This window comes from Delphinus delphis, chromosome 6 (genome assembly GCF_949987515.2).
Source record: "Delphinus delphis chromosome 6, mDelDel1.2, whole genome shotgun sequence".
Classification (NCBI taxonomy): Eukaryota; Metazoa; Chordata; class Mammalia; order Artiodactyla; family Delphinidae; genus Delphinus; species Delphinus delphis.
Window position 1 is genome coordinate 8,304,000 of NC_082688.1, and position 27,605 is coordinate 8,331,604.

At 52.9% G+C, this 27,605-nt stretch overlaps 2 protein-coding genes across 4 annotated transcripts in view; both read right to left on the minus strand.

The window, feature by feature from the left end:
- Positions 1 to 772: 772 nt before the first annotated feature.
- Positions 773 to 9,910, minus strand: SLC2A8 (solute carrier family 2 member 8). Of its 3 annotated transcripts, none has more exons than XM_060014131.1 (10): positions 9,777 to 9,910; positions 9,523 to 9,688; positions 9,067 to 9,273; positions 7,521 to 7,620; positions 5,896 to 6,095; positions 5,020 to 5,163; positions 4,812 to 4,920; positions 3,900 to 4,073; positions 3,381 to 3,526; positions 773 to 1,845 (listed from the first exon to the last, which is right to left on the minus strand). In XM_060014131.1, the coding sequence occupies exons 1-10, from the start codon at positions 9,830 to 9,832 to the stop codon at positions 1,708 to 1,710; spliced, it is 1,440 nt and encodes a 479-aa protein (XP_059870114.1). In that variant the 5' UTR covers positions 9,833 to 9,910; the 3' UTR covers positions 773 to 1,707. The 3 variants fall into 3 exon arrangements, with proteins under 3 accessions (XP_059870114.1, XP_059870115.1, XP_059870116.1); XM_060014132.1 differs by having other exon boundaries at positions 9,523 to 9,685; positions 9,777 to 9,903; XM_060014133.1 differs by lacking the exon at positions 9,523 to 9,688 and having other exon boundaries at positions 9,777 to 9,830.
- A 3,073-nt stretch (positions 9,911 to 12,983) lies between these two features.
- GARNL3 (GTPase activating Rap/RanGAP domain like 3) overlaps positions 12,984 to 27,605 on the minus strand; it is a 152,493-nt gene continuing 137,871 nt past the window's right edge. The window contains exons 24-30 of the mRNA XM_060013298.1: positions 26,475 to 26,541; positions 21,270 to 21,377; positions 19,753 to 19,871; positions 17,324 to 17,462; positions 16,351 to 16,572; positions 14,981 to 15,107; positions 12,984 to 13,450 (exon numbers count right to left, since the gene is read on the minus strand). Of these exons, the coding sequence (XP_059869281.1) occupies positions 13,273 to 13,450; positions 14,981 to 15,107; positions 16,351 to 16,572; positions 17,324 to 17,462; positions 19,753 to 19,871; positions 21,270 to 21,377; positions 26,475 to 26,541 (960 nt within the window). The 3' untranslated portion in view covers positions 12,984 to 13,272. The remainder of the gene's footprint in view (positions 13,451 to 14,980; positions 15,108 to 16,350; positions 16,573 to 17,323; positions 17,463 to 19,752; positions 19,872 to 21,269; positions 21,378 to 26,474; positions 26,542 to 27,605) is intronic.

Sequence of the window (27,605 nt, forward strand, 5' to 3'; positions counted from 1 at the left end):
CTGATGGTGCTGGACTGGGCTCCTGTGGTAGATACAGGGGTATCAGCTGGGGCTGGCTCTTAGTCCCTGAAGCACCTTGTGCTCTGATGGGAAGGCCTTAAAGGAGTGTACGGGGACCTCTGAAAAGTGTGTGTGTCCACAGTCCTTGGTACCTATAAGTAGGTGCTGGTAGCAATCACAGGTTGCTGAGGCGGTAGGGTAGGAGATAGAGAAACACTTGTAAAGATTTCAAATATCCCCTTATGAAGCACCCCTAGAGCCTCACATGCAGCCTCACAACTAGTCTTGCATGCAGCTCCCCGTCTCCACCACAGCCTCCCAACCTCACCTGCACAGCCTTACCACCACCAGCAGCTAAACTGATTGAGCACTTATTCAGTGCCATCCTCAGATCTAAGTGCTTTACATGATCATCTCCTTTCATCCTCATGACAACCCCACGAGGGAGATAACATCATTATGCCCATTTTACAGATGAATGAACTGAGGCTTAGGGAAGTTAAGCAACTTGTTCTGCTTTGTCCCCCACCGCTCTGCCCTGGACCACTCCACACTTCCATTCCCCTTGTCTCCGGTCTCATTCGGTCTCCTTACAAAGCTTAATACAAGATGTCAAGGTGGGCACATGCTGGGCTGCACAGCCTGAGAAGTGAATAAAAACAGGTTACAGAATGGGAAGTAGGGCGTCCCACTTCTGTGTAGTGATGCTGGGAAGCATGTATTTGGGGGAGAGATCTTTTAAGACAGAACGAAATTCTCTGGTAAGGTGCAGGTGTGAATATTTTATTATTTATCTAAATAAAGGAGTTAATATTTGTAAAGTACTTAGGATAGTGCCTAGCAGATGGTTAACTGCCATAAAAAATAATTATATTACATAAATCTGTGTTTTCCAGTTTTCCTGCAATAAACACGTATTACTTATACAGTAGACAATAAAAGTAATTTGTAAAAGACTTCTGGCTCCATTAAAGTTAATATGAAGAGAGGCTTCTTTTTTGCAGGAGGAACTCAAGATTTGATGACTAATGATTCAGGGGACTGAACCCAAGGAAAGAGTCAGAAATGACCTCCAAGTGCCAAAGGCAAGCCCAGCTGACCGTGAGAAAGCAGATCCACAGATGTTCTTGGCAAGACAGTCTGTGGGAGCCTAGCTTTATGGAAGGAACAGGAAAATGCCCTTCTGGACTGCAGCCCACACAAAGAGGTCATGACCTGATTTTCCGAGTCCAATATTTATTTGGCAAAGTTCCTTCCTGATAATGCAGCCACGTGAGAGGAGTAACCATGGCCATCACCCAGCCTCCAAAAGCATCTTCTCCAGAAAACGAGGAACCAAGAGTCCCCCTTCTCCGCGGTCACTTTTGTGTCGCGATGGAGATGGCACGTGGAGGACTGACCACAGCACAACAAAGCGTCTCCGAGATGTTCCCTCCACACGAGTCACAGGGCAGCAGTGGAAACTGGACCCAGGGGCTGGGAACCTTGTCCCCGTGCTTCACTGGGCTGTAGAGAGCTGGGCAGGAAGGTGGGGCCCCAGAGGACAAAGCTCCAAGGGGCTACAGTCCTGGCTCCTGACTCCCTGGGGGCAGGTGGGGCGTCCAGGCTCCAGCTGAGGCTCAGTTTGGAGTCACAGGCAGGCACCATCCCCTCCGAGGCCCAAAGCTGGTCCAGCTAGGAGGGGCAGCCACTCACGGGAAGGGGCTGTCATCGCCCCTCAAAATGGGCTGTGATTTGCTCCAAGGTCTTTCCTTTGGTTTCAGGGACACAGGCCAGAGTGAAAAGGACACTGAAGATGCAGAAGGCAGCGGCCAGCCAGAAGGCACCGTAGGGCCTGAGCACCTCCTGCAAAGAGAGTGGAGAGGCCATGCATGGACGCGGCAGGTCAGGAGCGCTCATGCCCCAGCCGACAAGCCTAGGCCCCAGTCGGGGCCCACCCCGCCCAGGCTCAGGGGAGTGGAGGGGGTTCTGTGGTCCACCATCCAGAAGCCTGAGCTGAGCACTGTCCAAGGTGTGGAAGTTGTGTGGCGGGGACACTGAGGCTCACTGTGACGAAGTGACTGCCCCCAGGTCAGAGACCTGCTATCCAGTGACAGCTGGGCTTCCTCCCCCAGTGCCTGACCTCAGGGCCCACAGACCTCCGCTCTACACTCAGCTTTGGCCCTGCCCTCTGTGGGCCCTGCCGCCGTAGGAGTCTCTTCTTGGTGCGGGAGGAAATGGGGGAGCTATCGGCAGGTGGCGATGGGGGCGTGTGCACACACGGGGACACTCAGGGCCCATGTGTGGAGCGGGGAGGGAGCGGTGACTTTCGGTCAGAGTCAGTCCACTCTCCCAGCCCAGCCCCAGTGACCTCCCAGGTGCCAGAACCAAAGGCCGCCCCCTTTCAGCGCCTCTTCCTCTGGGACATGGTGACCCCAGCCCCCGCTCCTTGAAGCCTTTCTCTTGGCCTCTCAGCACTGTACACCCCCAGGTCCTCTTAGGTCCTTTGGTGCCATGCCCCTCCTTTACTGTCTGTCCCCTCCAAGCTGCCGGCAAGTAATTTCCGCCCCCAGGCCTCTGCTCTGGTCTTCCTGACATGCTCCCCAGGGCAGCACAGGCTCTACAGAGTCCGGTCCAGCCCCAAACATCCACTCCTCTCATGACCTGCCTCCCCTCGCCCCAGCCCGGCCTCCTGGTGCTTCACCCTCCCACCACTGTCCACTTCATGCCAGTCCTTGTCATAAAGGGGACCCTGTCCATCCCATTCACTGCTGTTCTGGCACCCTGAACAGGACAGGACATGGTAGGTACCAGGAGACCTGGGGGGGGACGAATGACTGAACAAATGGCTTGACTGTCTGCGCCAGAGTGGTCCCCTCTATTGGATGGGAGGCCCTGAGGCAGGGACCATGTCTGTGTCAGTCCATCCGTGAGAAGGCGGCAAAATGTTGAACTGAACTGACGCTCCCATCAACCCTAAGAGGAAGGTACGCTACCCTTCTCCATTTCTAGTCCGGGAAGCTGGTTCAGAGAAAGGTGAACAGCACACCCAACGCCACCCAGCAGGGAGGCGGCCAAGATGGGAACGGAGCCCAGGCCTGTTGACTCCAGAGCCGGAGTTTCTCTCACAGCCCTGCTTCCCAGCCCGTGTCCCCAGAGTCCAGTGGAGGACGAGGTCAGCTCTGCTGTCCTTCCACCTGGACAGCCTGGGGGTTCCTGAGTGGCCACAGCCCGGCCCTTCTGCTCCCCCTCACCCCTGACCAAGATGGTGTCGCAAGATGCTGGGGCCTCAGCCTGCGTGCAGAGCCACGGACCCCAAGTCTCTCGCAACAAGAGCAATTCTGAAAAGCGCTTCTCTGCCGACTACTGCGTGAGGGGGAGGCCCCGGGGCCCGCACTCACCATGAGGCTGCTGAACTCTTTTGTCACGAGAAAGGCCATGAACCAGTTGGTGAGGACGCAGATGCCTGTGGCCACGCCCTTGACGTGCAGAGGGAAGATCTCAGACATGAGGAGCCAGGGGATGGGTCCCCAGCCCATAGCAAAGCCTGCGGGAGCAAGACAGGCGTCAGGGCCCACGGGGCTGGACCCTTGGCTCGCCGCAGACCACCTGGGCTGAAGCCTTGCGGGGCTGCCCAGCTGTGGCCTGAGGGGGCCTGGATCCCACCCTGGAGTCTTAGGCCACTGTCCTCACTTCTTATGCATCAGGCCTTTGCTACGGAACGGGACAAGGAGGGGCCTGCATGGAGGGCTGTCGTGGTAGTCGTGTGAGAGGAGCAGAGACGGGCTCAGCCTGGTGCCTGGTACACGGTCAGAGCTGCAGACGCAGAGGTGAGGGTGGGTAGGCCTGGCCTCGCTGGGAGCCACAGGAACCCGGGGGCGGCAGGGCGGCTCCCTCAGCCCCCCAGCCCCCCCACTCACCGGCGATGAAGAGGCACATGCTGCCCACCGCCAGCCAGGCCAGCCCCACACTGCCACTGGTGGGCTCCATGGAGACGGGCGCCAAGAGGTCCACGTGCGAGGAGTTGCTAGGGCCGCCCTGGGTCAGCTTGAAGTAGGCGCCAAAGGCGCTGGTGCTGAACACCATGACCACACCTGCAGGTGGAGCGCGGCAGTGGGTGGGACAGGGCAGGGGGAGGCGGCCCGCGGCCTGGGCGCGTGGCACTGGGGGGCGGGAGTCTCAGTGCACTGTGGGCCACAGCAACATGGCCCGGATGCCTCTGAGACGGGCAGTGAGCAGAGCCCTGCCTGGCTGCACTCACCCCAGCCCGGCCCTGCCAGCCCCGGCTTGGACCTTGCACCTCAGCAAACTCCAAGGAGCTCCTGGAAGCAGACCCTCCCTGGCCTGAGGAAGCAGGAGCGGCCACAGAGGCCAGACCTGCTTCCCCAGCAGCACCAAGTGCTCGGTAGGGCTCAGAACACGAGGAGCCTCACTCGGACCATCTCCTGAGCCTCACAATGGCCCACAGCTACCCCGTTCCACAGAGGGAAATACAGGCTCAGGTAAAGTCACTTGCCCAGAAAGACCACAAGCTTCTGAGCCGCTTCAGCCTGGCCCTCAGTTTCCTCATCGTACACTGGGCCCTGATGGCGCTTTCTTGTAGGTTCACTGTGAAGGTTAAGGTGTGATGCAGCGATGCGGCTAGCACGGGCCTGGTCTCAAACATGTGCTTAGTGAGAGCTCTCCTGAAGTCTGGCCTTTTCTCAGGGACACTCAGCCGTTGTCCTCCTCCCTCAACGTGGTGACCTCAGAAAAGACCCTCCAGCCTGTGGTGGGAGGCTGGCCTGGGCCACCCGCCTGCAGAGGGCTGAGCCATCACCCTTGGGCCTCACCTGACAAGGCCAGGAGCAGCCTGCGCCCGGCTCTGTCCATGACGAGGGCCGCTACGGCCGTGAACAGCACCTGGATGATCCCCACGATGACCGAGGCCAGGCTGCTGTCCTGAGGAGACGGGCCGAGGCGGGTCAGGCGAAGACCCCGGAACTAGGTCCCACCCATATGGCATCCAGGTGAGGCAGGCCGGGGCAGAGGCCTCTTTACCTTGAACTTGGCCTCCTCAAAGATGGTCTCTGCATAGAACATGACAGCGTTGATGCCCGACAGCTGCTGGAAGGCCATCAGTGAAATGCCGATGATGAAGGGCTTGTAGACGCCAGGACGCCGCAGCTGGGCCAAGTGGAAGCCCTGCTCAGACGGAGACCGGGCATCAGTGCTTCTCTCTACCCTGTCCCGAGGGCACCCCAGCTTTGAGCCCACCGTCCTGAGGCCTGGCGGAGTAAGGGAGCCTCTGCTCCTTGTCCCGGCCCCACGTGAAGCCTCTACTTCAGGTCCCTGCATCACTTTAGCCTCCGATTTGTAAGGTGACAAGATCCTCACCTCCCCACGTCCCTTCCTGATTTGTTGGGGGATCCACAAAGATGTTGTATGAGCAAAGAGCGCAGGGTTCCCGAATCCCACCAGCCTTGGGTCTGGGCCTGGGCCAAGCGCCTCCCCACGCCCCACTGATTCTCACCACCACTGCCAGACACGTGCTATGACTCCCACTTTACAGATGAAGAAACTAGGGCTAAAGATGGGAAGGTCACACAGCAGGTAAGGGGCAGAGACTCAGTCTTCTCCCCTGCCTGACAACTCCCTGTTTAAAAAACCTAAGTCCTCAAATCTGCACCTGCATTTTCCTCTGATGTGGCCCGGCCTTTCTCTTCCTGGGACAGGAAGGTCAAGGCTCAGGCTTTCCCAGGGATGTCCAAGGTTGGGGCCCAGCCAAGCAGCGGGGCTCGAGCAGGACAACACCCCTCATCCCACCCGCCACTGTGTGTGTACAGCCTTTGCAACAAACTGTGCTGACCTCCCCTGGCTGCAAAGGGGTGATACCTCATGGCCCCCTCCCCCCAGCTCTGGCTCCCAGCCCCTCACCTCGTGCTCAGCCCCGACAGGGGGCTCTTCCCAGCCCTGCTCGGAGCCCCACAGGAACTGCATGGCAGCCACGGCTTCCTGGCGCTTGTGCTGAGTCAGCAAGTAGCGGGGGGTCTCAGGCATGCAGCACATGAGCAGCAGCATGAAGGAGGGGGGCACACAGCCCAGCACAGCCAGCCAGCGCCACTTGAGGACCCAGCCTGGGTGGGGCGGGGTGGGTCAGACATCAGAGCTGGGGTGAGCCAGCCTGGACCTTCTCTGGGAGTGCCTGCCCCCTCGCCAACCCCAGGGACTCAGCTTAAGGGGTGGGGACCTCACTACCTTTGCATGGCTACCCTCAGGTTTGTTGTTGATATTGTCATTGTTATTGCTAAATGTTGCGGAAACGATGGGGGGTGTATCAGTGAAGATTGACGCAGCCATTAAACAAAGGCGCTCGCTATGTATTGACGTGGTATACGGCACCATTTGTCTAAAAGGCAGGAGCAGGAGAATAAATACGCATAGTCCTCCTACATGCAGACTCTCAGGAAGGCTGCCGAGAAGCAGGCAAGGCTGGCGCCTCCGCAGAGGAAGAGGGACAGAGCTGGGGGAGACTTTTCACTGAAAAGCAGTCAATCAAAACTCACAGAAATTGATCAATGAAAGTGCAGATTATGATGACCTGGAGGAAATTCTACGGGTGTGACCCACATGTCTGTCCCGAACGTCGGTGTCTGTGCAGGGGCTTTGGCATACTGCTGGCCCCGCAAGGCAGCTAGGCTGCTGGCAGGACTCTGAATGAGACTCAGGATGGTTAAGCGGGTAAAAATGAAAGACCACAGACCCGCATGTCAGCTACTCTGAAGAACCAGAGGGCACGTGCCCCAGGCCCTGCCACGGCCCGTCAGGCCCGAAACCCCCACCCCCCCAGCGGTTCTCAGGCCATTCCTTGACAATTCTCATTTGGGGCCTGCTGCCAGGCACTTTTCACAGTGTCACTTAATCCCTCAACAGCCTCGGACTAGGTAGGATTATCTCCACTTAAAGACAGGGAAATTGAGGCTCCCAGGGGTGGTATGACTAGGCCAAGGTCACACAGCTAGTAACTGGCAGATTCCCCTAACCTGGGACTGTCAGATATGAAGCCTGCCCTCCTTCTATCCCAGCTCAGTTCCAGTCTGCCTCTGGAAGCTTCCTCATGCTGGCCCCAGCTCTGACCCTCGGGTCCCCTGGAACCTGCCTCCTTCAGGCTGCAAATTCAGTACTGATTCTGAGGGAGACAGGCTTGGGTCCTCCGAGCTCTTAGGCTAAAGACTCTGGAGTGCCCCCTCCACCCCCAGGACCCTAGTTTGTCACCACACAGCGGGGTACTGACCTAACCAGTCAGCCCTCCCCCCACTCCTGGAATGGGCTTCTGCTCTGGGAAGATGAGGACATCACCTTCTCCAGCTCTCCCCAGAACTTTGTCCCAAGACCCACGTGACCCAGGGTCTCAGGGAGGTGGTCTGGGAACCTGGCATCTTGGGCAGTGGCTGTGTGACCTCAGGCAAATCCCTTGACCTTTCTGAACTTCAGTTTCTATATCTGTAAAATAGCCACGGAGCCATTAACAGTTATCAAGAGAGATGACACGAAAACTCTACCTGCCAGATAGGCTAGGAGGATGCCTATGACGACCATGAGCTGCACACAGGAGCCGAGCAGCCCCCGTACTTCGGGGTAGGCAATTTCGGAGATATATACCTGTTGGTAATTAAGATGGGATTTTACTTGGTGTCGAAGAGTTCTTAAAACTGAAAAGTCTCAACCATTCAGAGCTGAGGAGAGCCTTGGCTGGGGCAGCTGCAGGCCCAGTGGGCTCCTAACTGCAGGTCCTGGTCAGCAGAGCCCTCCGCATACCTCCCTGCCCCCACCAAGTGATCTGCAGCAGGTGTTTAAAGGGTATAGAAGTGGCTGCTATGTGTGTGGGGCGGGGGCGAGAAGGGCTTTTCAACCTTTCATTTATTGTATGTATACCCTTGAAAAAATGCAAATTCTGATGCAATAGGTGTGCGGTGGTCCAAGATTCTGCCTTTCTAACCAACTCCAGGTGACACCCAGGCTGCTGGTCCAAGGACCATACTTTGAGTGGTGCTCCTGGAGTGAAAGCAGGAACTCTTCACCTCAGTTGCTACCAGTGACTGCCACGGCATCCTCTGGGCTCGGGAGCCAGAAAGCCCTTGCCTATGCTTCTAGGTTATTCCATACCTTATGCCCATATCTAAGACAAGTGTGCTTTTGCCCAGTAAAAAAAACCTCCAAAATATAAAATCCAACCTAGCTGCTGCTGTTACCCAGCAAATGCAGCTGAAATGAGTGGTAGGTGCAAAGGGATCGATTCTGAGCTACTGCTCTCAGTCTTGACCAGGTTAGGGTGTGGGTGGTTGATCATCCAAACTCATGACCAGCGGCAGTTCACGGGTCACCCCACAACCCCAGCTGCCAGGGTCCAAAGTCCTTCCACAGGCCATGCGAGGGCCAGGGCTGTATGTGCAGGGTCTCACTGAAGCCTCGCAACCACAGCACAAGGTAATGCCATTATTCCCATTTTATAGGCGCAGAGAGGTGCTCTGCCCTGGTAAGTGGCAGAGCCGGGATTTCACCCAGATGTCCAGCTCCAAAGGCAGCCTGGGAAGTGCTGGGTCAGGAGGTGGTGAGAGAGAAGCAGGGGAAGTGGCTGGAGGACCCGTTCCTGAGCAATGAAGGGGAGGGCAGGTCCCAGCAGCCTTTGCCCCTGGGGACAAACCAGAACAGGATTTTCCTGCTTAACTGTAGTCACTGGTATGAATGACAAGGGTGGGGGGGATCTGAGCCATACTGTGAGGCTTCTGTTGACCATCTACAGATGCCATCTTATTTGTAGAGCAAAAGAGAGAGCCTGTTAAGTGGCACCATCCTGGGCTCCAGAAATAGCTTCACCACTGACTAGCTGTGCCTAAACAAAGGACTTCAGGTTTCTTAAGCTCACTTCATCTGTAACCAAGGACAATAACAGCGGCTATTTCCAAGGCCCGTTGGAGTGTAAGGAAGACGAAGCAGGGAAGGGGCATGGTGCCAGGCAGGCAGGAGGCCGCAGCCAGGGAGAAACAAGGCCCCCAGGTCTGCTCCTTCTCCCCGGTCCCAGGGCGCCAGGCTGGGGGACACACTCACCGGGGCCACTAGCGAGGCAATGCCGCAGGCCAGGCCGGTGAGGAGGCGGCCTCCGAGCAGCATCCACACGTTCTGAGCCGCTGTGATGACGGTGAAGCCGGCCACGAAGGGCACGGCGCAAAGCAGGAGGCTCAACTTGCGCCCAGCGCGGTCCACGAGCCAGCCGCCCAGCACGCCCCCCGCCGCGGCGCCCAGGGTCACGATGGCCTGGGGGCGGGGCGACCGCCGGCTGAGGAGGGGGCGCCGGTGGTGCCGCGGCCCAACCTCGCCCTCTACCCCACCCTCAACGGCCTTGGGGAAAAGGGATGGGCGACCCCTGGCAGGGGAGCCGGGACGTACTCGGCGGAGGGTCTCAGTGCCCGCCCGAAGCCAGGCAGGGGGAGGGTCCTAGCGCCCATCTTAAGGGTGGGCGAAGGAGGGTCCCAGGAGGGCTGGAGGGTGAGCCCAAGGCCTCACCCCGAACCAGGAGGCGGCGGCATCGTCGAGGCGCAGGGCCGGGGGCGCGGCGCGCCGCAGGCTCGGGATGGCCGGGGAGCTGTAGCCGAGCGCGAAGCCGAAGCTGAGTGGGCCCAGAGCAGCGGCGAAGGCGGCGAGGAAGACGCGGCGGCCGCGGGGAGCGCTGCTGGGACGGGGAGGTCGGTGAGCGGGGCCTGGCGCAGAGGGAGGGGCGAGGCAGCGCCCCCGGGGCTCGGGTTCCCCTGTCCGCTCACCTGCCGCCCGGCAGCCGCAGGAGCGGCTGGGTCTCCTCCTGGTCCCCAGGTGTCATGTCCGCCGCCAACGCTTGCCCGGTCCTCTCCGACGCCTGAACTGCTGCGGGTCCAGCGAGTGTGGCCTGCACCGGCCTGTCAGGCCAGAGCCAGCCAATGAACGGTGAGTGGTGGCTCTGGGGCGGGGTCGGAACGGCAGCTGGTATGGGAGCAACCAATGGAAACACAAGGCGGTGTTCGCCTCTGCGCTAGGGGCCGCCCTTGACGTCAAAACGGACCAATGGAAGCAAAGAGCCGGTAGGCGACGAGCGCTGGAACCACCCCTAGGACAGAGCTGTCCAGTGTATAGGTGGGGCGGAGTTTGTAGCTGGGCCGGAGCACACAGCCACCCAATAGGAGTGTGATGCGAGCTCGGAGGCGGGGTCATATAGATGCCTCACACCGAACCGGCCAATGAGGGTAGAGGGCGGGGATTGCACGTGTGCCTGGATCCGCCTCTCAATCTAGCTTCAACCAATGGGGCTAGGAGCTGGACGAAGGCGGAGCACGTGGGCCGCTCCCAGAACTTCCCGCCCCAACTCTGGGCAGCAGCAACTCCCCTCCGTGGTCTGGTCTGCGGTTCCTGTTCGGCGTTAACCGCTGCCCTGGTGCCTGGGCACTTCTGCCCACGTAGAGCCGCAGGGCGGAAAGTCTCCAAACAACAGTTCTGGCCCAGTCTCTCGGATGCCGAGCCTGGCGCTCCAGCTTCGTTGCCGGGGCAGAGGCGTGGCCCTTGGCGCCACAGCCCACCTCCGTGCTCGTCACGACTCGGGGTTGGGGTGGGGCGGGGGGAGGTCCAGGTTGCCGACGATGACCAGGACCTTCGGGTGCTGAGGTCCTGTGTTGGGCGGGGTCCCTCATGCCTCATAGCTATGACTGATCTGGGCTTAAATCAGTGAGCTCTACTCTTCTTGTTAAATTCCACTCACTTCATAGGTAACCCTGACTTTGGAATCTTCATCTTAATATCTCCCAATTTTGAGTCCCCTGCGGATGTTAATAGCCAGCCTCTCTATGTGCGTGCACCCAGGTCACTGCTGGAGGTGAGTACGATGAAGTCAGTGCGCTGTAGAATCTCGCCGTTTGTATGCCGCACTCTCTGGGTGCGGGCAACTGCGGTGGAGTGCTGTGTATTTCCGGCAAGAACCAGGGCTAAGAGAGTGATAGGCTTAGCTTCTAATCCCTCTCTGGCCCTCTGTTTCCTCATCTCTTAGTGGAGATGACAGTTAACTATCTTGCAGGAGGGTTTTGAGTAGGGGCAATATATAAAAAGACCAAGCACATGCCAGGTACTCAAATGCTAGCCTGTATGAATAGTGCAGTCACCTGATAGTACTGTCTTTCAAGACAGGCAACCGCCCCTCTGTGCTTCCTCAGCATCTGTGCTCCAGTCACAAATGTTTAGTACTTATCATTGCTTGTGATCACCTGTTTACTTCTCTCCCTCCCCCGATGGACATGATCTCCTGCTCCAGACAGTGGGTACTTGATGTTTGCAGAGAGGAGGGATGCCTCAGACTTCAAGGGCAAACGCTGCACTTAGACGGTTTACTTTGCAATTCAGCCTGAGGGCTATTGAGAGAGGCTTCTGTAAACAGGGTGATCCGCCAGCGCAGCTAAGGCCAGCCAGCCCTCTGAGCCACGGATCCCTGCAAACCTACTCCCGCCCTCTGGCTGGTCATCTCCCTCCCCGTGAGTGTGCAGTGTTCACTTCTCGGCCTTTGCAAGCAGACACTGCTGCCAGGTCAGCCTCCCGCGCCCCCTTTGTAAGCTAAGCACCATCAGTCTGTTTAGTAGGGCCCACCTCTTGCCGTTTCTACATCCACTCCTCAGATCTGTGACTCTTGTCAAATCGTGGGGTGCCACTTGCTGCCAATCTCTTTGAAAGAATGGGCTAAATAGCCCTTGGTTTTTCTATTCCAGGCTGAGAAGTAAGAAACTTCAGAAAAAGAAAAATGACAGGAAAGACACACATACAAGCTCATGAAGCTTACAGAGTGTTTTAACACGAAAAACACCAGCCAGATTCAACTGATACAAGGCTCTCAGCCTGGCTCTGTATGGTGGACAGGGAGAGAGAGAGAGCACAGCTCTGGGATCAGAGAACTCACAGGTTCAAATCACTGCCCCTTTCTGAGCCTCAGTTTCCTTACTTGAAAAGCAAGAATAATAAAATCTAATGCACAAAACTTTAGGTGAGGTTGAGATACAGTATGTAGTTGATCTTGTTGCCTTCTGCTGAAGGGGACCAGGCAGCCTTCAGCTCGGATGCTTCATGTTGGACCGTCTGTGCCACAGGCAGAGAGGGGAGCTCTCCCCACAGTGTGCAAGGCCCAGAAGGAGATAGGGTCCAGAACTTGTGTGAAATCTATCAGATCAAGGTCATGTCAAGTGCAGGCCTCTGCACCTAGTGAGAAGACCTGCAGAAGAGCTCCTCAGAGCCACTTTAACAGGCAAATGATCTCAGGTTTCTTTTGATGGGTAATATAGGCAAGACGAGACAATAAAATGGAATCCATCAGACTAAAGCCAAAAGTAAATTATCTTCTTCACACCGCTTAAAATTGTTACAATATCAGTGAAACTAGGTTTCCCTCCTTTGATTTCCCCTGGCTAGAGGCTGACATCTCACTGTTTCATTCCCACCTGGCCAAACTCACATCTTCTTCTCACTTTAAGGAGGGAGCAACGGAAGGCAGATACATGATAAGAGGAAGGATAATCATTTGGTTCATGTGAGAGAGCAAAGCAGACTGGCACAAGAGGAGGGAATTTGAGAATGATAATTTTGATGATGGAGAGTAACTGTTTCTTGGTTATATGATTTCACAATAACAATAACCCCCCCCCAAAAAATCTTAAGACGCTTTAACAGGCTCCTATACCTTACTATTTTTTGTGAGACACAAAGAGAAAGAAGCAGGAGTTTCGAAAATCTAAAAATTCAGCTTTTCTCAAAAGTCTGTAGGCAGAAACACAGCTGGTTCCAATCACAGTGAACTGAAACAGCAACAGGGGCCAAAGGTGCAGAAAGAAAACTTATTTATAATAAATTTTCAAAGCAATGGCTTTTCTTTATAAAAGAAACACAGTATGTGACAAAACAAAACTGTAATGAAAAAATAACTTTTCCATCTAAGTATATAAAATATAAGAGAAGGTTGCAGTAAATAAGAATGAACATTTTTGATTTATTCAAAGTTTCAATCTAAAACCTCAATGAAATCTACCACCTTTAATTACAAGGGTACTGATGGTTCCTGAACAGAAAGAAACAAAGGTTAAGATGGCACCGGACATTGGAGAGTGACCCAAACTGGCCGAGGGTGCAGAAGGTTTGGTCCAATAGACCACGGACAGGCTAAAAGCCACATTTTCTTGAGAACTGATGTCGGAACTGGTTAAAGAGTATAAACGTCCATAAGAAAATTAAAGATGGCAAACTCGACTGGGACTCTGTTTACTTCAAGTCAATAATGTCTTCGTCCGAGGAAGCTGTGAGCTGAAAGGGGCTGCTGCCCCAGACAGGGCTGCCTTCTCTCTCAGCCACAGGGTCCGGGTCGGAGCTTGTTGACTGGTAACGCCCCTCGGGATTGGCTTCGGAAGTGGAAGGACTTTCCAAGGAGCTCGACGTGATCCTAGGGGAGAAAGGTCACTGTGAACGGATCCTGGGGCACCGCTGAGCTGGCTGCTCTGTTTCCTGTTCCCCTAAACTCGGGAGCCCCCTGCCATTATGGGGGAGAGGTGGGGAAGTGCAGGAGTGACCCCCACCCCAGCAGAGCTGGTGTTCTGCAGGCAGACAGCCTGATCTCATGGGTGGTTATGGGTTTTAAAGGCCAGTGGTGACACACAGGTGTTTGTGTGGAAAATCAGGATAATGTCGGGATAATGTCACTCTGTCTAAAACCCTCCCCTGGCTCCCCACGGCCTGACCCCTCCAGCCTCCTCCCAGCCCACCCCCGCCCTCTCTATTTTCTCCTGCATTCAGGACACTCATTCTCTTGATACCTGCTTTTGACCTTGCATCCTTGTCTGTGCTCAAGCTGACCCACTCTCTTCTCTCTCTCTCTCTCTTTGGGGCCTTTACCCCTGCTATTCCTGCTGTCAGAGAGGCTGTTCCCCCAGCTCCTTCTCATTCAAAGCTCAGCTCAATGCCACTTCTTCCAAGAAGCCTTCCTTGACTCCCAGCCCCCACCTCAAGTAGACCTTCTATCTGCCCCACCCCCATCACTACCTTCTTATAGATTTCCTTGCAGTGCTTGTCACTAATGGAAATGATAGCATTTGCTTATTTGTTCACAGGTTTATTATCTGTTTCTCCACACTAGAATGTAAAGTCCACGAGGGCAGGGGCCTGGTCACACAGTAGGGGCTCAATGAAAGTGCATCGGATTAAAGCGTGAGTGAGTACTGCCCCTCTCTGGGCCAGGCTAATGCTTGCTTGATTTATGAGACCCGGCTCAGCCTTTCCTGATGTTTGGGACCCGCCACCCCCGGCCCAGGTGTGGTGTGATGGCATCCCTCATTCTTCTGCACCACCTGCCACCCTGGAATGCTGTAATTCCTAGAATGTCTTTGTTGGCCTTTCCCACCAGCCTGTGAACCCCTGAAGTTCAGCTCCATATCCCCAGCTCAGTGCCAGGTGCTCCAAGAATGTGTGTCGAATGACTCAATGGAGCCTGGACACGTGCCCCCTTGCCCTCCACACAGGAGCAGGCAAGATGTTATCAAGGGACACAGAGAACCTCAGGGGACAAATCAGTGGGATTCAACAAATATTCATGGACACGTGATACTGAACGGCCATCCAGAAAGGCTGTACCTGTTTCCACGCCCACCACAAGTACTGGAGAGCACCTGTCACTCCTACTGAGCATTCTTGTTTTAAAAAATCCCTGTCAATCTGGCGAGCAAAAAAAGTCTCAGTGTACTTTAATGTGCATTTGTTGGATTGCTAGTGAGGTCACCCGTTTGTCTGGGCCCCTCCCTGGCAGGCAGTGTTCTCTGGGGATCCTCAGGGAGGAGCTGGCTGCTAACCCTCTGCTGTGGCTGGCCGAAGGGGCCGGCACATGGCATCCTCAGTCAGCAGGAAGGGCCCTGTGGCTGTCCTGTGACTTCAGGGGCCGCCATCCTGAGAAGGGGCTGCTGGGGGCTGCGTCCCTCTTTACCTTTCGCTGCTAGTTGACCTCACTGTCCCTGGTTTAGGGCCTCCTTGGTTTTCTTCCACCCGCTTCCGGGCTTTTGACTTGGGCTTTGGTGCTCCTTCTGCCCTGGGTCCACCTTCATCGGAGAGGCCTGGATTGCAGGGGAGAATCACAGGTCAGAGGTCATTACCACAGGGCTGCCACAGAGACAGAAAATGCCCTTTTCCTCTTGGTTGGGTACTGGTACATTATTGGGATCGAGGCAGGAAGAATGATGATAAAGTCTATATTTTTAAATGGTTTTCTCGTTGTCTTGTTGGTAGAAGGTCTTTTTTCTTCTGATTAGAACGAATGTATGTATTGGGAAAAGAAGAGTCAGAGGAGTTTAATGAAGGAGAGAAAATCTACAGTCCTACCATTGGAAACTGTAATTCTCCAGCTCAGAGATGCAATTTCTGAAAAGCACAGTGGTTTATATAATAGTAGTTGGCAGATCAAGCTTTCTGAGGGTATAGTGGGTTAAAAATAGCAACGCATATGTTTAAAAAGTGCCGTGGAAGGCACCAGCGTCTAAAACCAGCTGCCTTTGCCAATGTCAAGGCCTGCCCTGTCAGGTGGTCCGAATCCCCTTCTCCAGTTGGTCAGGAGACATTACTGCAGGACAGGCATGTGCCAAGGCCAGCTGTCCTTGCAGTTTTATGCCGGGCAGACGCCAATTCAAGTTTTCAAACCAGTTCTTACTGGTTTGACATAACATTTCCATTTTTCCTCATTTTGTTTTCAAAATTCTGAACAAAAATCTTTATAACAGTCTAGCGTTTCCACAATCATCATGGTGCTTTATGCGTCTCTGGTCTGGTCTCCCACCTGTAAACTGAGAGAGGAGGGCACAGCAAAGATCTTACATCTCTACCATCCCCATAGAACTGGCCCACAGTCCAGGGGCTTTGAGAAGGATAACTGAACTGCACCACAGACGTGTAAGAAAACAAAGCATATGGGGAAAACACCAAGTAAATTAAAATTCTGGATACACGAATGTGAAACGTTATCTGAGGACTTCAGGATATAAACCCTTCTGGACACTTTCCTAGGAAATTAGACATAGGTAGATACTTATGTTTAAAAAAGTCATATCAGACTAGACCTGCTGTTTTACAAACTGCCCTTCCCCCCGAACATGGTTTGGGCACGTTCCACATCAATAAATACAGACTGACACATCACTGTCATTGGGTAAATGAGGTATCGAATTCCTCGGTGCAGGTGCACTATGATTTCTTTATAAATCCCTTATGAAAGTGCTCATTGTTTTTGAGGACAGTTAATATCCACAGATAAAACCAGCGGCTATCTTTACAAACAGTGCAAACACAAGAATCGAGAGCCATTACCCAGCAGCTCCCTGCGGGTCCTGCTTGCTATCTCTTTGATCTCCATGCGGGACAGGGACAAGGAGTGAGTGACAGGAATGGCCGCGATGCCGATGCCGATGCCGATGGAGGTGGGCGGGGTGATGACCTTGGAGACTAAGGGCGATTTCAGAGGCCGCTCGATGCTTCTGCCCACCAGGTTTCTGAGTGGAATCTTGTACAGATTTTTGGACTGAATCTCACCTGAAATAAGAGTTCGAAAAGAACATCAGAACTTTAAGAAGAGTTCATGTTATTCACAAGAGGATAATTCCTGGGTCCTCAACATAGATAGCATGAAGGAAGAGTTTATGTTGCAGGCTGACCTCCCAAGTCTCATTGGGGGCAATAAAGTGAGGGTGCCTGACGGCTCTGTTATCTAAGGGCATCGTGTTCATGGGTAAATGGGGAAAAATGCACCCACTCTTGGTTACAGGAGAAAGGAGTCGACAAGAAAAGCACAGCTGTCCTGCTCGGGAGCTTCAAGCTCTCGTGACAACGAGCCATAGTGACGACTTATGTGGTGAGAAGTTAGGAAAAGCACGAGGCAGTAACCACAACAAAGGCCTGCGGGCAGGGTTCAAGGGTGAAGCCAGGCAGAGTGAAAGCTGGGTGCTGAGTAATGTCTGTGTATGACTATGTCCTTTAAGCTATAAAAACCTACTATATTGTTAACATCCCTGAAGGAAAGATAACTTGCTGGGGCAAGTTGGAATCTCTCTAGCCCTCAGCTCCCTTCTCCCCATTGCAACAACTGTTTTCATAATGGGATTTTTGGTGGGGGGGGGGCATTATCACAAGGTTTCTTAAGAATGCAACCACACTGCAAGTTTTTTTATGGCTTCAAATAGTGAGTTCCTTCGGCAGTAGTCACATGTCAGTATTTGACAATGAACTAGAGAAATCAGAATGGATCAAAACTATCTATCATAAGACAGTAAAAATTGGACTTCACCTTCCCCCAGGGAAGAAGGAAACACTGGAGTATCTCTGCCCGGGGGTGTCTGAGGAGAATTGTGGGCACTGGCCCCCTTGGAGCTGCCTCCGGATGAGACCTCGTTCACAGATGCGGTTGCTGTGAAGTATATATCCGACTAGAGAGAAAGAGAAGGCGTTACTGAGCCACCTGCTGTTACAGGCCCTGCACCCACCGGCCCTTCTGTCATCACTGCAGGGTCCCCAACTGCCCCCCCCTCACTCGGGGACTGTGGTGCAGGAACGAGCCGGGGAAGCGGCTTCCAGCTCTGCACTCAGACGTTTCCTGAGCGCTCACCTCACCCACTTATCTGTTTGCTGATACACAATAGAAAAGAGTCAATTTCCCACACACCTGCTGCAAACACAGACACAACACACTCCCCCGACATGGATCTCGGGCACCTGGAGGTTAGAACTGGAGAGGGTCTGGGATTCAGTCAGACCATGTCACAGGTGGGGAGATGGGTTCTCATGATTCAGCAAATACTCAAGCACACCCTCGATGCACTGGTTTTGGGGTAACGGCGGTGGTATGTGGACTCAGGGACACTGAGTTTCAGGGATTTTGCAAGCCGGCTGCTAAACACAGCCATTATTAAACTTAAATTATATTAAAAAACAAAGGAACTGAATATCAAAATTCAGCCATTCCTAATTATTTTACTACCTTGAGTATTCTCCAAGCTCTTGAGGTAATTTACATGAACACTGTCTTGTGCGGGTGGGGCGATGCTGTGTAACAGCGGCTCCTAACGCTGTGTTCCATCGTGTCACATGGGAAGCTTGAGATCAGTCATGGTGGGACTGTTTACACCATGGAAATCGGCAAATGCTACAAATCAGAGCTTGATTTGTTGTTTTGTTGATTGTCTAGACTTACAGTGATGAAGAAAATGTTAATAATGAAGATTAAAATTAAAAGTGTGTTGAATCTAATGCTAAAATTGAGAGAAGTTTTGGTTTAATGATTTTTACAAGAGTGAAAAATAGTTTAATAGATCACATATCAGATTTTTTTAAAATAAAAAATTTACTTATTTATTTATTTTTGGCTATGTTGGGTCTTCGTTGCTGTGCGTGGGCTTTTCTCTAGTTGCAGTGAGCGGGGGCTACTCTTCGTTGCGGCGCACAGGCTTCTCATTGCAGTGGCTTCTCTTGTTGCGGAGCAGGGCTCTGGGTGCACGGGCTTCAGTAGTTGTGGCACGTGGGCTCAGTAGTTGTGGCTCGCGGGCTCTAGAGCGCAGGCTCAATAGTTGTGGCGCACAGGCTTAATTGCTCTGTGGCATGTGGGATCTTCCCGGGCCAGGGCTCGAACCCGTGTCCCCTGCATTGGCAGGCAGATTCTTAACCACTGCGCCACCAGGGAAGCCCCACACATCAGATTTAATGACAAGAAACTTGGAAAAAGAAGAACGGATGGAGATATAATTCCAACCATAAAATTGTGGTCGATCTGCAGCATTAGTTTGGCTACGGAGAAAGGAATTCAGCCAAAATTAACAAAAGCATTTTGTGAGAGCCAGTTGGCTAAATGGACTTTTAAGATAAAAGCATTGTATATTTTATTATTTGTAAATTGTAAGCTATTTACATTTTATAATCTGTAAAATTTGTAATCAACTGATGTCCATATATGTGTGTGTATACATACACACACCCATTTTCCAGAGGGCTGGTGGTAGTTACACACTTACCAGCACCCCACTGGCGCTACGTTAGTGAATAAGATGCTCAGTCTCTGCTCTCACAGAACTGTCAGTGCAGTGGGGAAAGTACGCAGTCACCCACCACCAAATGTGATGCAGGTCAGGATGGAAACGTGCTCCAGGCGTGCAGCAGGCACCAGCCTGGCCTGGCAAGCCAGGGAGAGGGTGTGGGGCTGACTGGGGGGAGGGGACTAGAACAAGACCTGCTGGATTACGCGCCAGGAGTAGAAGACAGCTTGGAAGATCGTCGTTCCTGCATCCTTCGGTTTTGGTCACATTCTGTTACCAGACGTGAATTAGTCTGTCAGCCATAGTTTGTGGGACACAAATTCAAACTGAGGACAGACAGTGGCAAAGGAAGAAAGGAACATTGCAAGCTCTTACTTTTCTAGACTTGGCCTCTTCTTCAGGGCAATAGTGACCCAGGCTTTGATGGGGGGGGTCTCTCTTTTCAGCTGGGCGTTCCCCAACTGCCACCAGCACCGACGAGTCTCTTAACACTAAGGAGGCCGTTTTGAAGCCCAAGGGAACTCGCACAGGAAAACCCAACCCATGAGCCTGTTTTCAGCTTTCTCATCTCAACACTCACGAGGTGTTGGCATGTCAGCCTCACCATGAACATGTCTGCGCCCGCCTGAAACCTCACGGTGCTGGGGTGCCCAGAGCCCCTCACACAGAAATAAAACCCAGTTCTACTCACCCTGGAGGCCACGAGCTGCAGCTGAGGCACGACGGCCGTGTGGACCAGGTTCCCGTTCACCACCAGGCGGATCTCCATGGAGTCGGTGGTGAAGGCCAGCAGGTAGGGGAATGCACAGACTGCAAGGCAATGTGGCGTCAGCTCCCAGCCTGTGCCTGTGGCTGTGGAGCTGCCAGGACCCTCTCACATCCCCCTTGCTTCTCCGGCAACTCCCATCTCTCCCCTTCCTCTGGCTGCTTCTCTTCTTCCTTCACGGGTGCATATCCCCCAATTCCAGGAAAGCCTGCCTTAGCTGCCAAGCTTCTGCCCAGTGACGTGTGCACTGTCCCAGCTTCTCCCTGTGCCCTTCTCCTGCTGCAGTCCTGTACCCGATCTTCCGGGGTCGCACCGCCCACCCAGGTCCTGGAGACCTTCCCCCTATGGTCCGGACTGCAGGTTGACATGGCCTTCGCACATGCCTTCCACCCGGGAACCTAGCCTTTACTCCTTCTTCATTCCCTGTCTCTGGGTCACCCTCCCCTATGCTCCTCCTGTCTGTGTGTCTGGGCAGGGACTGCCCCTCACAGTGTCCCTCGGGTTCAGTGGGTTTGCTGAGTTATTTGTGAAACGTTGGCCTCTCTTCTTGAGATCTTTTCAATGACTTCCAGGTGCCATAGCTGCCCCAGTGGCCCTGTGAGCCCACCTTTGTCTTTTTTACCGGCCACTTCGCACTCTCTCCTTCACGCTGGCCCGCTCCCTCTGCCCTCTCTCCTTGGCGACTCATCCGTTCTCTTGGCTTCACCTTGACTCTTCCTGCCACACCCACGCCTCTAGCCTTGATCTCTCAAGTGGGCCCCCGGTGCAGTGCCGTGGCTCAGACCTGAGAGCCGTTTCCAACCCTTCCCTCCCTTTTTTACCATAACTAATCTGCATCTGAGCCGACCCCATCCTCCGAGTGTCTGGATCCATTCCTCTGCTCTCCTCTCAAGACTCTATCATGTTTACCTATCAACAAAGCCTTCTACTCTGAGGAAAACAGTGCTAAGATTCTTGGCTCTGATCTGACGCTCCCCAGGCAGAGGCCCAGCTGTGGGTCTTGAATCACAGAAACGAAGCACCACCACTCACGTCCTGAGTTTTCAGTGGCAGGCAAGGTGCCTGAGTTTCTGTAATTCTAGACTTTCAAGCTTCAAAATGTATAAAAAGGACGCCAAGTGCACCGTGCTCCTCCCCCAAGTTTGTCAGAGTTTTAAGGCTGGAGATCTTGTTCAAGATCTACTGAAACTGATATATAATTGCTCTCAAATGCTCACATGCTCAGGCACTGAGAAGACCTGGGAGGAACAGTGGAAGACAATAGTCCCCAAAGGGGAACAAAATGAAAAACAATTAAAGAAGAAGAAGGCTTTGAGTACTCACTATACTCACATAATTCGTAGCAATTTAGCGGTAAGCCAGTGAGTTTGCCTACATAGGATGGAACAGTTCAGATATGTCTACTGAGCAGGAAAGAACATGATGATAAAGGGTTTCCTTACCAATCGCACAGGGAGCCTGGTTCCAACAGAACTGGAAATCTGATGCAGAGGGTTGAACCAAAAAAGAGCCACCATTAAACGGGCAAACCTTTTTATAGATGCAACTGTCTGCAACGAAACAAGAGCGACTCATTTTTGTTAGAGGCAACACTCAGGTAGCCATAATTAGATACATGAGAAACAGGCCACAAGAATAGCATCCTATCTGCTCGTTCTTTATGAAAGCCAGGACGAATATCGCCATGATGCCAGATTCTCAGGCGCAGGAGGCAGTCTGAGCCAGAGTAATGTTTCTGCTACAAGTCATCATAGCTGCCGTTTTTGGAGAATTTACTATCAGCCAGGCACCGAGCTTCAAAACATTCTTCCGTTTAATCTGTACAAACTTATGAAGTAGATGCTATTATTACACTCATTTTACAGATGAGAAAATTGAGGCAAAGAGCAGCGAAGTAGCTTGTCCACAGCCTCACAAGTGCTACTTGGGAGAGAACCAGGTTGGCTTGACTGCAGAGAAGAAGGGACACTTGAAGGCAGCCCCTGGATGGAGGAAGGCCTCCTGCAAGGGGATCACGCTCTGAGCCTCACTCAGCAGGACGTGTGTGATGGGAGCTGTACACCACTCCCCCAACATTTTATTATGAACATTTGAAGCCATGTGCCTGTATCACCTTGGTGAATCTGAGCCAGCATTAGATTAAGGCCAGGTTAATTCAGTTACCCAGTTCCTGGCTTGCTCCGAGCTCTAAACACAAGTCCAGGTGGTTCAGACCCTCTTCGAGTGAGAAAGGTCACATAGAAACAAAGGCCCCTTTTATTCCAGAAGCCCATCACGTTTTAGCCGTACAATCTTATTTTTAAAAACAGCCTTACTGAGATGTAATTTATATACCATAAAATTCATCCATTTTAAGCATTCAAGTCAATGAACTGTAGTATGTTTATAGAGGTGTACAACATCACAATCTGATTTTATAACATTTTCATCACCCTAATAAGAAACATCACACCCATGAAGCAGTCTCTTGCCATTCCTAGTGTGAGAATCGACAGCTGTGGCCCTTCTGTGAGAGGGCAGAGGTCATGGAGCCAGAGCTGCTGCCGCTGCCCACTGCGATGTGGGGCTAGGCTGGGGATGACCACCGCTGGCCCACCTGAAGCTTGTCTCCTTTGATGTGACCACTGTGCCTTGTCAAGCAGTTAACTTATACTGTCTCATCACTGTTCTTCTAACAGAGTGAGTTATCGGGACAGAAAAACTCACCAGAGTCAGTTCTGTTTTTGCTACAGTGGACTCACTAGGGGAGAAAAAGCATCCTCATTCTCAGCTAAAGACCTCGCTCCCTGAGAAAATGAGCGCTCAGGAAGGACACCCGGATCTCCCAGCAGCGGCTCCCCCAGCTGCTGTGTCCTGCCCACAACTCGGGATGCCGTGGGGTGCAGCTCAGCCCCTCTCCACTCTGGCCCGCGGCTTTTGCCCCCTCAGGGACTTCTCCCCTCTGTCCTGCACCGCAGTTTCCCCTTCTCCATCGGATCTTTCCCGACAGCCTTACACATGCTGTTTATTCCACCTTTAAGAAAACAAAATCCTTGGCCTCTCTTCCTCCTCTAGCTGTTACACTCTTCCTTATTCTTCTTCCCTTAAAGCAAAATTCTTTGGAAGACTTGTCTGGACTCCCTGGCTCTACTTCCTCTTTCCCAATCTCTCCTGACCTGTGCAGTCAGGCTTTTGTCCCCACTTCTTCCCCAGAGACACCTGCTCTTGTCAAGTTTCCTAGTGGCCTTGTAAAGCCAAGCGCCACCTCAGACCCGCTCTGCCAGAGGCAGACGGCACAGCGGGTCACCATCCCTTCAACACTGCCTCTCAGGGCCTCACCCCACTTTCTCCTGTCCTTCCAGCCACTCCTCAGTCTACTTTGCTGGTTCCTCGTGTCTCTCCCCGCTTCCCAGTGGGTGATCTCTTTAGTCTCAGGACCGTAAAGGTCACTTGCCTGCTAATGACCCCCAGGGAGCCCTCTCCGGAGCCCGCACTTGAACCAGGTGATCGCTCACTGTCTGCACTGGGATATCTCAGAGGTGCGGATGGGTCATAATCGGACTTTTGATCTTTCTCCCCAGACTTGCTCTTCTAAAAGCCTCCCTCATCTCCGTAAATGGCATTCTCTGTTCTCCCAGCTGCTCACGTCCCCAGACTGCAGTCCTCCTTTTCTCTTCCCCTCACAGCCACACTTTATTCACCGCACGTTATCTTGGTTCTCACGTGCAAAGCACATCTAGGACCTGACCACTGCTCAGCGCCTCCCCTGCGGCGGTCCTGGCCCAAGGCCCTGGCGTGCTCGTCAGATGAGCGCAGTCCCCGCCCTTCCCGCTTCCACACCACGGCGGGGGTGGAGCCGCTTTCCTCTTACAGACCCTGTCGCCCCTCTGCTCAAAAGCCTCCAGTTGCTCACCAGGGTGCAACGCAAAGACCTTTCACCTACCAGGCCCTGCTGGAGTCTGGTCCTCTTTGCCGATGTCATTTTTATCCACTCGCACCCTCGCTCACTCTGTTATGAGTCATCTTGAGGTCATCACGGGTCATCTTGGGGTCACCTTGACTGTACTGGAGTGTTCCTCCTCAAGGTCTTTACACCTGCCCTCGTCCCTGCCTGAAACACTCACCCTGATACCTTCATGTTCAACACTCAGTCCTGATACCTGGACTCCGTTTGGGTCTTCGGTCCTCGCCCCTCTCCCAGCGAGGCCTGCCTTCCTCACCCCCTGTAACTGGTGACCGGTGACCCGCACACCCCACTCCTGCCCAGTCCGGCCCCTCTTCCGGCCCCTCTTCCCCCTTCATTTCCCCTTAGCACCATTTAACAGACTGCATGTGTTTCTTATTTATCTTGTTAATTGTCTACCTGCTCTCTTTAAAATGTAAACTCCACCTGATGGCTGGATTTGTGCTTATATTCACTGCTGAAACCCCTAGATATCGGAAGCGCTGGGTAAAGATTTGCTGAATGAATGAACGACTCAGGAAGGACACAGCAGCCTTGTGTTTCTAAAGGCCCAGGTCCCTTACACACATCCCCTCTCCTCTCCCCTGTCCCACCTCTACTCCCACTAGGGGAGAGCAACCTGCTGGGGGCTTTGAGGGGCTGGGCTGGAGGAGACACTGGCCCCTGAGCACAGAGCCTCCTGGACAGGTCGGGTGGCTGTGTTGTGCCTGGGAGCCAGACCCGGCCTCCGCCTGCCTCAGAGGGGGTCACGCGGGCCTGGAGGAGGCGACCGGACTGCAGTCCATAGGCGTCCCCCGCCGGCCCCCCGTGCTTTCCAATGGATAAGCCCCAGGGAAGCAGAGGGCGCTCCCTTCCAATAACCAGTGCTGGTGGTCTCTGCACCCGAGGGGAGGGGCCTCCAAATTAGACTGAACTGATTCAGAAAAGGAAGCGAAGCTGATTCTCGAACCCCAGAGCTGTGCAGCCTGTTCACACCCATGAACTGGCGCCCATGCCTGCTGTTCCCTGAAGCGTGAGCTCACTGTGTCCCTGGCAGGGCCTTTCACTGTTGTGTCTCGAGAGCCCGACACGGGCCTGGCACAGAGAGGGCCGTCCCTTGTGGTTAAAAAGAGCCGCCTGAACGGGGGCTGGTGCGGGGGCAGGAGTCTAAGAAAGTCACTGCCTGGGAAGCAGTTCAGAATCTATGACTTCCCTCCTTTGACTTTCCCCATCCAGCTGGTGGGGAACAGTGTATAGGTTCTAATTTTAAAACAAATTTCTCTGAAGAAAAGTCCCTTTCTGCATGTAGAAAAGTTTTTAACTTATCTGAGATAAAAATTTCTCTATAGAAAACTCTGGAAGTTATATTTTAGAAAGGAGCAGACATATGATAAAAATCAGCTTCAAATTTGAGAAAGGTTTAGACAGATCTGTGGATAAAATATCCTAAAAGAGTGAGTTATTGGTGAAGATCTTTCCTTGTGACTACCTTCTCCTGATTCCCCATAAATCTCGAATTTTGAAAGAGGATGTTTATCAAACAAATTTCTCTACTGAAAATTACCATACTTACTAATCAAAGATTAATTAATCAAAATATCTGCCCCATGTGATATAACCAGCATCACCACTCTAAATCGATACAATTCTAGGCTGAAAAAAAAATTTTATTGTTTTAGTTAGACTGGGCAGGCTTATATTATCCGGAAAATATCTTACTACCTTTGCCTTAAAAAGATCCTTTTGGGCTTCCCTGGTGGTGCAGTGGTTGAGAATCTGCCTGCTAATGCAGGGGACACGGGTTCGAGCCCTGGTCTAGGAAGATCCCTACATGCCGCAGAGCAACTAGGCCCGTGAGCCACAACTACTCAGCCTGCGCGTCTGGAGACTGTATTCTGCGACAAGAGAGGTGTGATAGTGAGAGGCCCGCGCACCGCAATGAAGAGTGGCCCCCACTTGCCACAACTAGAGAAGGCCCTCGCACAGAAACAAAGACCCAACACAGCAAAAATAAATAAATTAATTAATAAACTCCTACCCTCCTACATCTAAAAAAAGGAAAAAAAAAGATCCTTTTTATTGTAGTATCACATTAGCTTTTGAAATGCTGAAAATCCTTGAAGACCCTATTTGATATCTTTGGTCTGCCTGAAACCCACCTGCCACCTGACCCAAACTAACCCAGCTGAGGCCGGGTACGCCAGGTTGAGGCTGATTTCATTAACACCCGAGAAATACCAAAAAGGGCAAGAGTAACTGTGGTTAAAATTTGGGGCACTGGAGTCAAGAGGGCCCCAAATGTGAACCTGGTCTCTGCCATTTGTAGCTACACAATCTTGAGAAAGTCCGTTCACCGCTCCAGGCCTCAGGAGACCTATCTCCCTCCAGATGACAGATAGCAACAGAAAAGGTCAATGGAACGGTGACTGAGGTGGGTGAAGCACAGCGCGTGGCACACAGTAAGGGCTGCCTAGATGGAAGCCACTGCTATCACTCCCACGTCCCGGAGACACCCCCAGGCGGCCCCTGCACCGTCTTACCAGGAGGTCTGGCGTATTGGGAGATCCAGGCAGGAAGGCAATTTTTAGATATGCCCTGGAGTGGAATTAAGGACCCAGGAACGATACATCAGGTAAATCTAAAGCTAAGTCCCTTTAAATTGTCCAGAAAAAAAAAAAAACAGTTGATTTTAGCAAATAGAAATCAAAACACATCCTTTACTTACAGTTGTAACACAGGAGCAGACCGGCTTCCCCGTCTTCGTACACATCAATAGCTGCAACGAAATTAACCTGCAATGAGAATGGGCAATGGTAGTGGGCAGGCTGGACACTGACACTATGAAAAGACTTTCTCAAGTTATGGCTTTCTGTAAACTCAGGCACTGGGGGGCGTTCCCACCTCACCAGCACCCACAATGCCACATGGGTGGCCACGACTGCGGTCCACGGGGACTTTCGCACCCTCTTTTCCCACGCTTTGAGAAGCTCTGTAGGCGGACATCTCCACTCTCTATTGACAGGCCTCTTATTTATACAGTGGGCTCAGTCCACAAAAGCTTTTCACATGGGTTATTTGTTTCACTCTCACATCAACCCCTAAAGTACGTGGCATTGCTCCCATTTTACAGAAGAGGAAAGTGAGGCTCAGAGAGGTGCAGTCGCTCTAGTGCCTCAGGTAGAAGGGTGCTCCAGCCAAGATCTGAACCGGGTCCCCGGTTCTTTTCCAAGCTTAACACCCCTGCACTTCGGCCACTTCCTCCTGCTTCAAACACAATCTCTGAATCTCAGGATCACAGTGTCTGCACTTCTCTTCTCTCTCCTTCACTTCCAGGGAGGCGGCATGACACGATGCAGAGAGTGTCGGAAGCCCTAGCTCTGTGGCCTGGGCGAGCTCTTCTTCTCCGGCCTCCGTTTCTGCTTTTGAGAAGACCGTTCTCAACCTGATAGCATCCTTGGCCCCTCTTGAGCTTCAAAACTCTGACCCTGTAAAAATCTCCTGCTTCTTTCATTGCCTCAGTTGTCTTCTCAGCCCTTGTAGTCTGTCCTCCTGCACCACCAGGGACACTGCCCTCTTGAGCACCATGAAGATTTCCTTCTCCCCAGCCTGGAGGTCTTTGGCCATGGCTCATCTCTCCATCCAGAGATCCGCAGCCTCTGACACGGGACGTCTCCTCCCTCCCGCCCTCTCTCCCACTTCAGATTATTCTTCCATTTCTTGGCTCTTCTCTCATTTAGAAAAATCCCCACATTTATAGCTTCAGATTTTACTCTGCTCAAAATCTCTAGATCTACAACCTCAGGCACACATTCTCCTCAGAGCTCCAGCCCATATTCCTAAGTCTTTTCTCTCAAAC

What these genes read in the sequence shown, in the direction of transcription:
- SLC2A8 (XM_060014131.1), bottom strand. Translation starts at nt 9,832, where the DNA reads ATGACACCTGGGGACCAGGAGGAGACCCAGCCGCTCCTGCGGCTGCCG. An exon ending in CTGCGGCTGCCGGGCGGCAG is followed by an intron (nt 9,689 to 9,776) that starts GTGAGCGGACAG and finishes TCCCCGTCCCAG; the next exon opens with CAGCGCTCCCCGCGGCCGCC. An exon ending in TTGCCTCGCTAGTGGCCCCG is followed by an intron (nt 7,621 to 9,066) that starts GTGAGTGTGTCC and finishes AATTACCAACAG; the next exon opens with GTATATATCTCCGAAATTGC.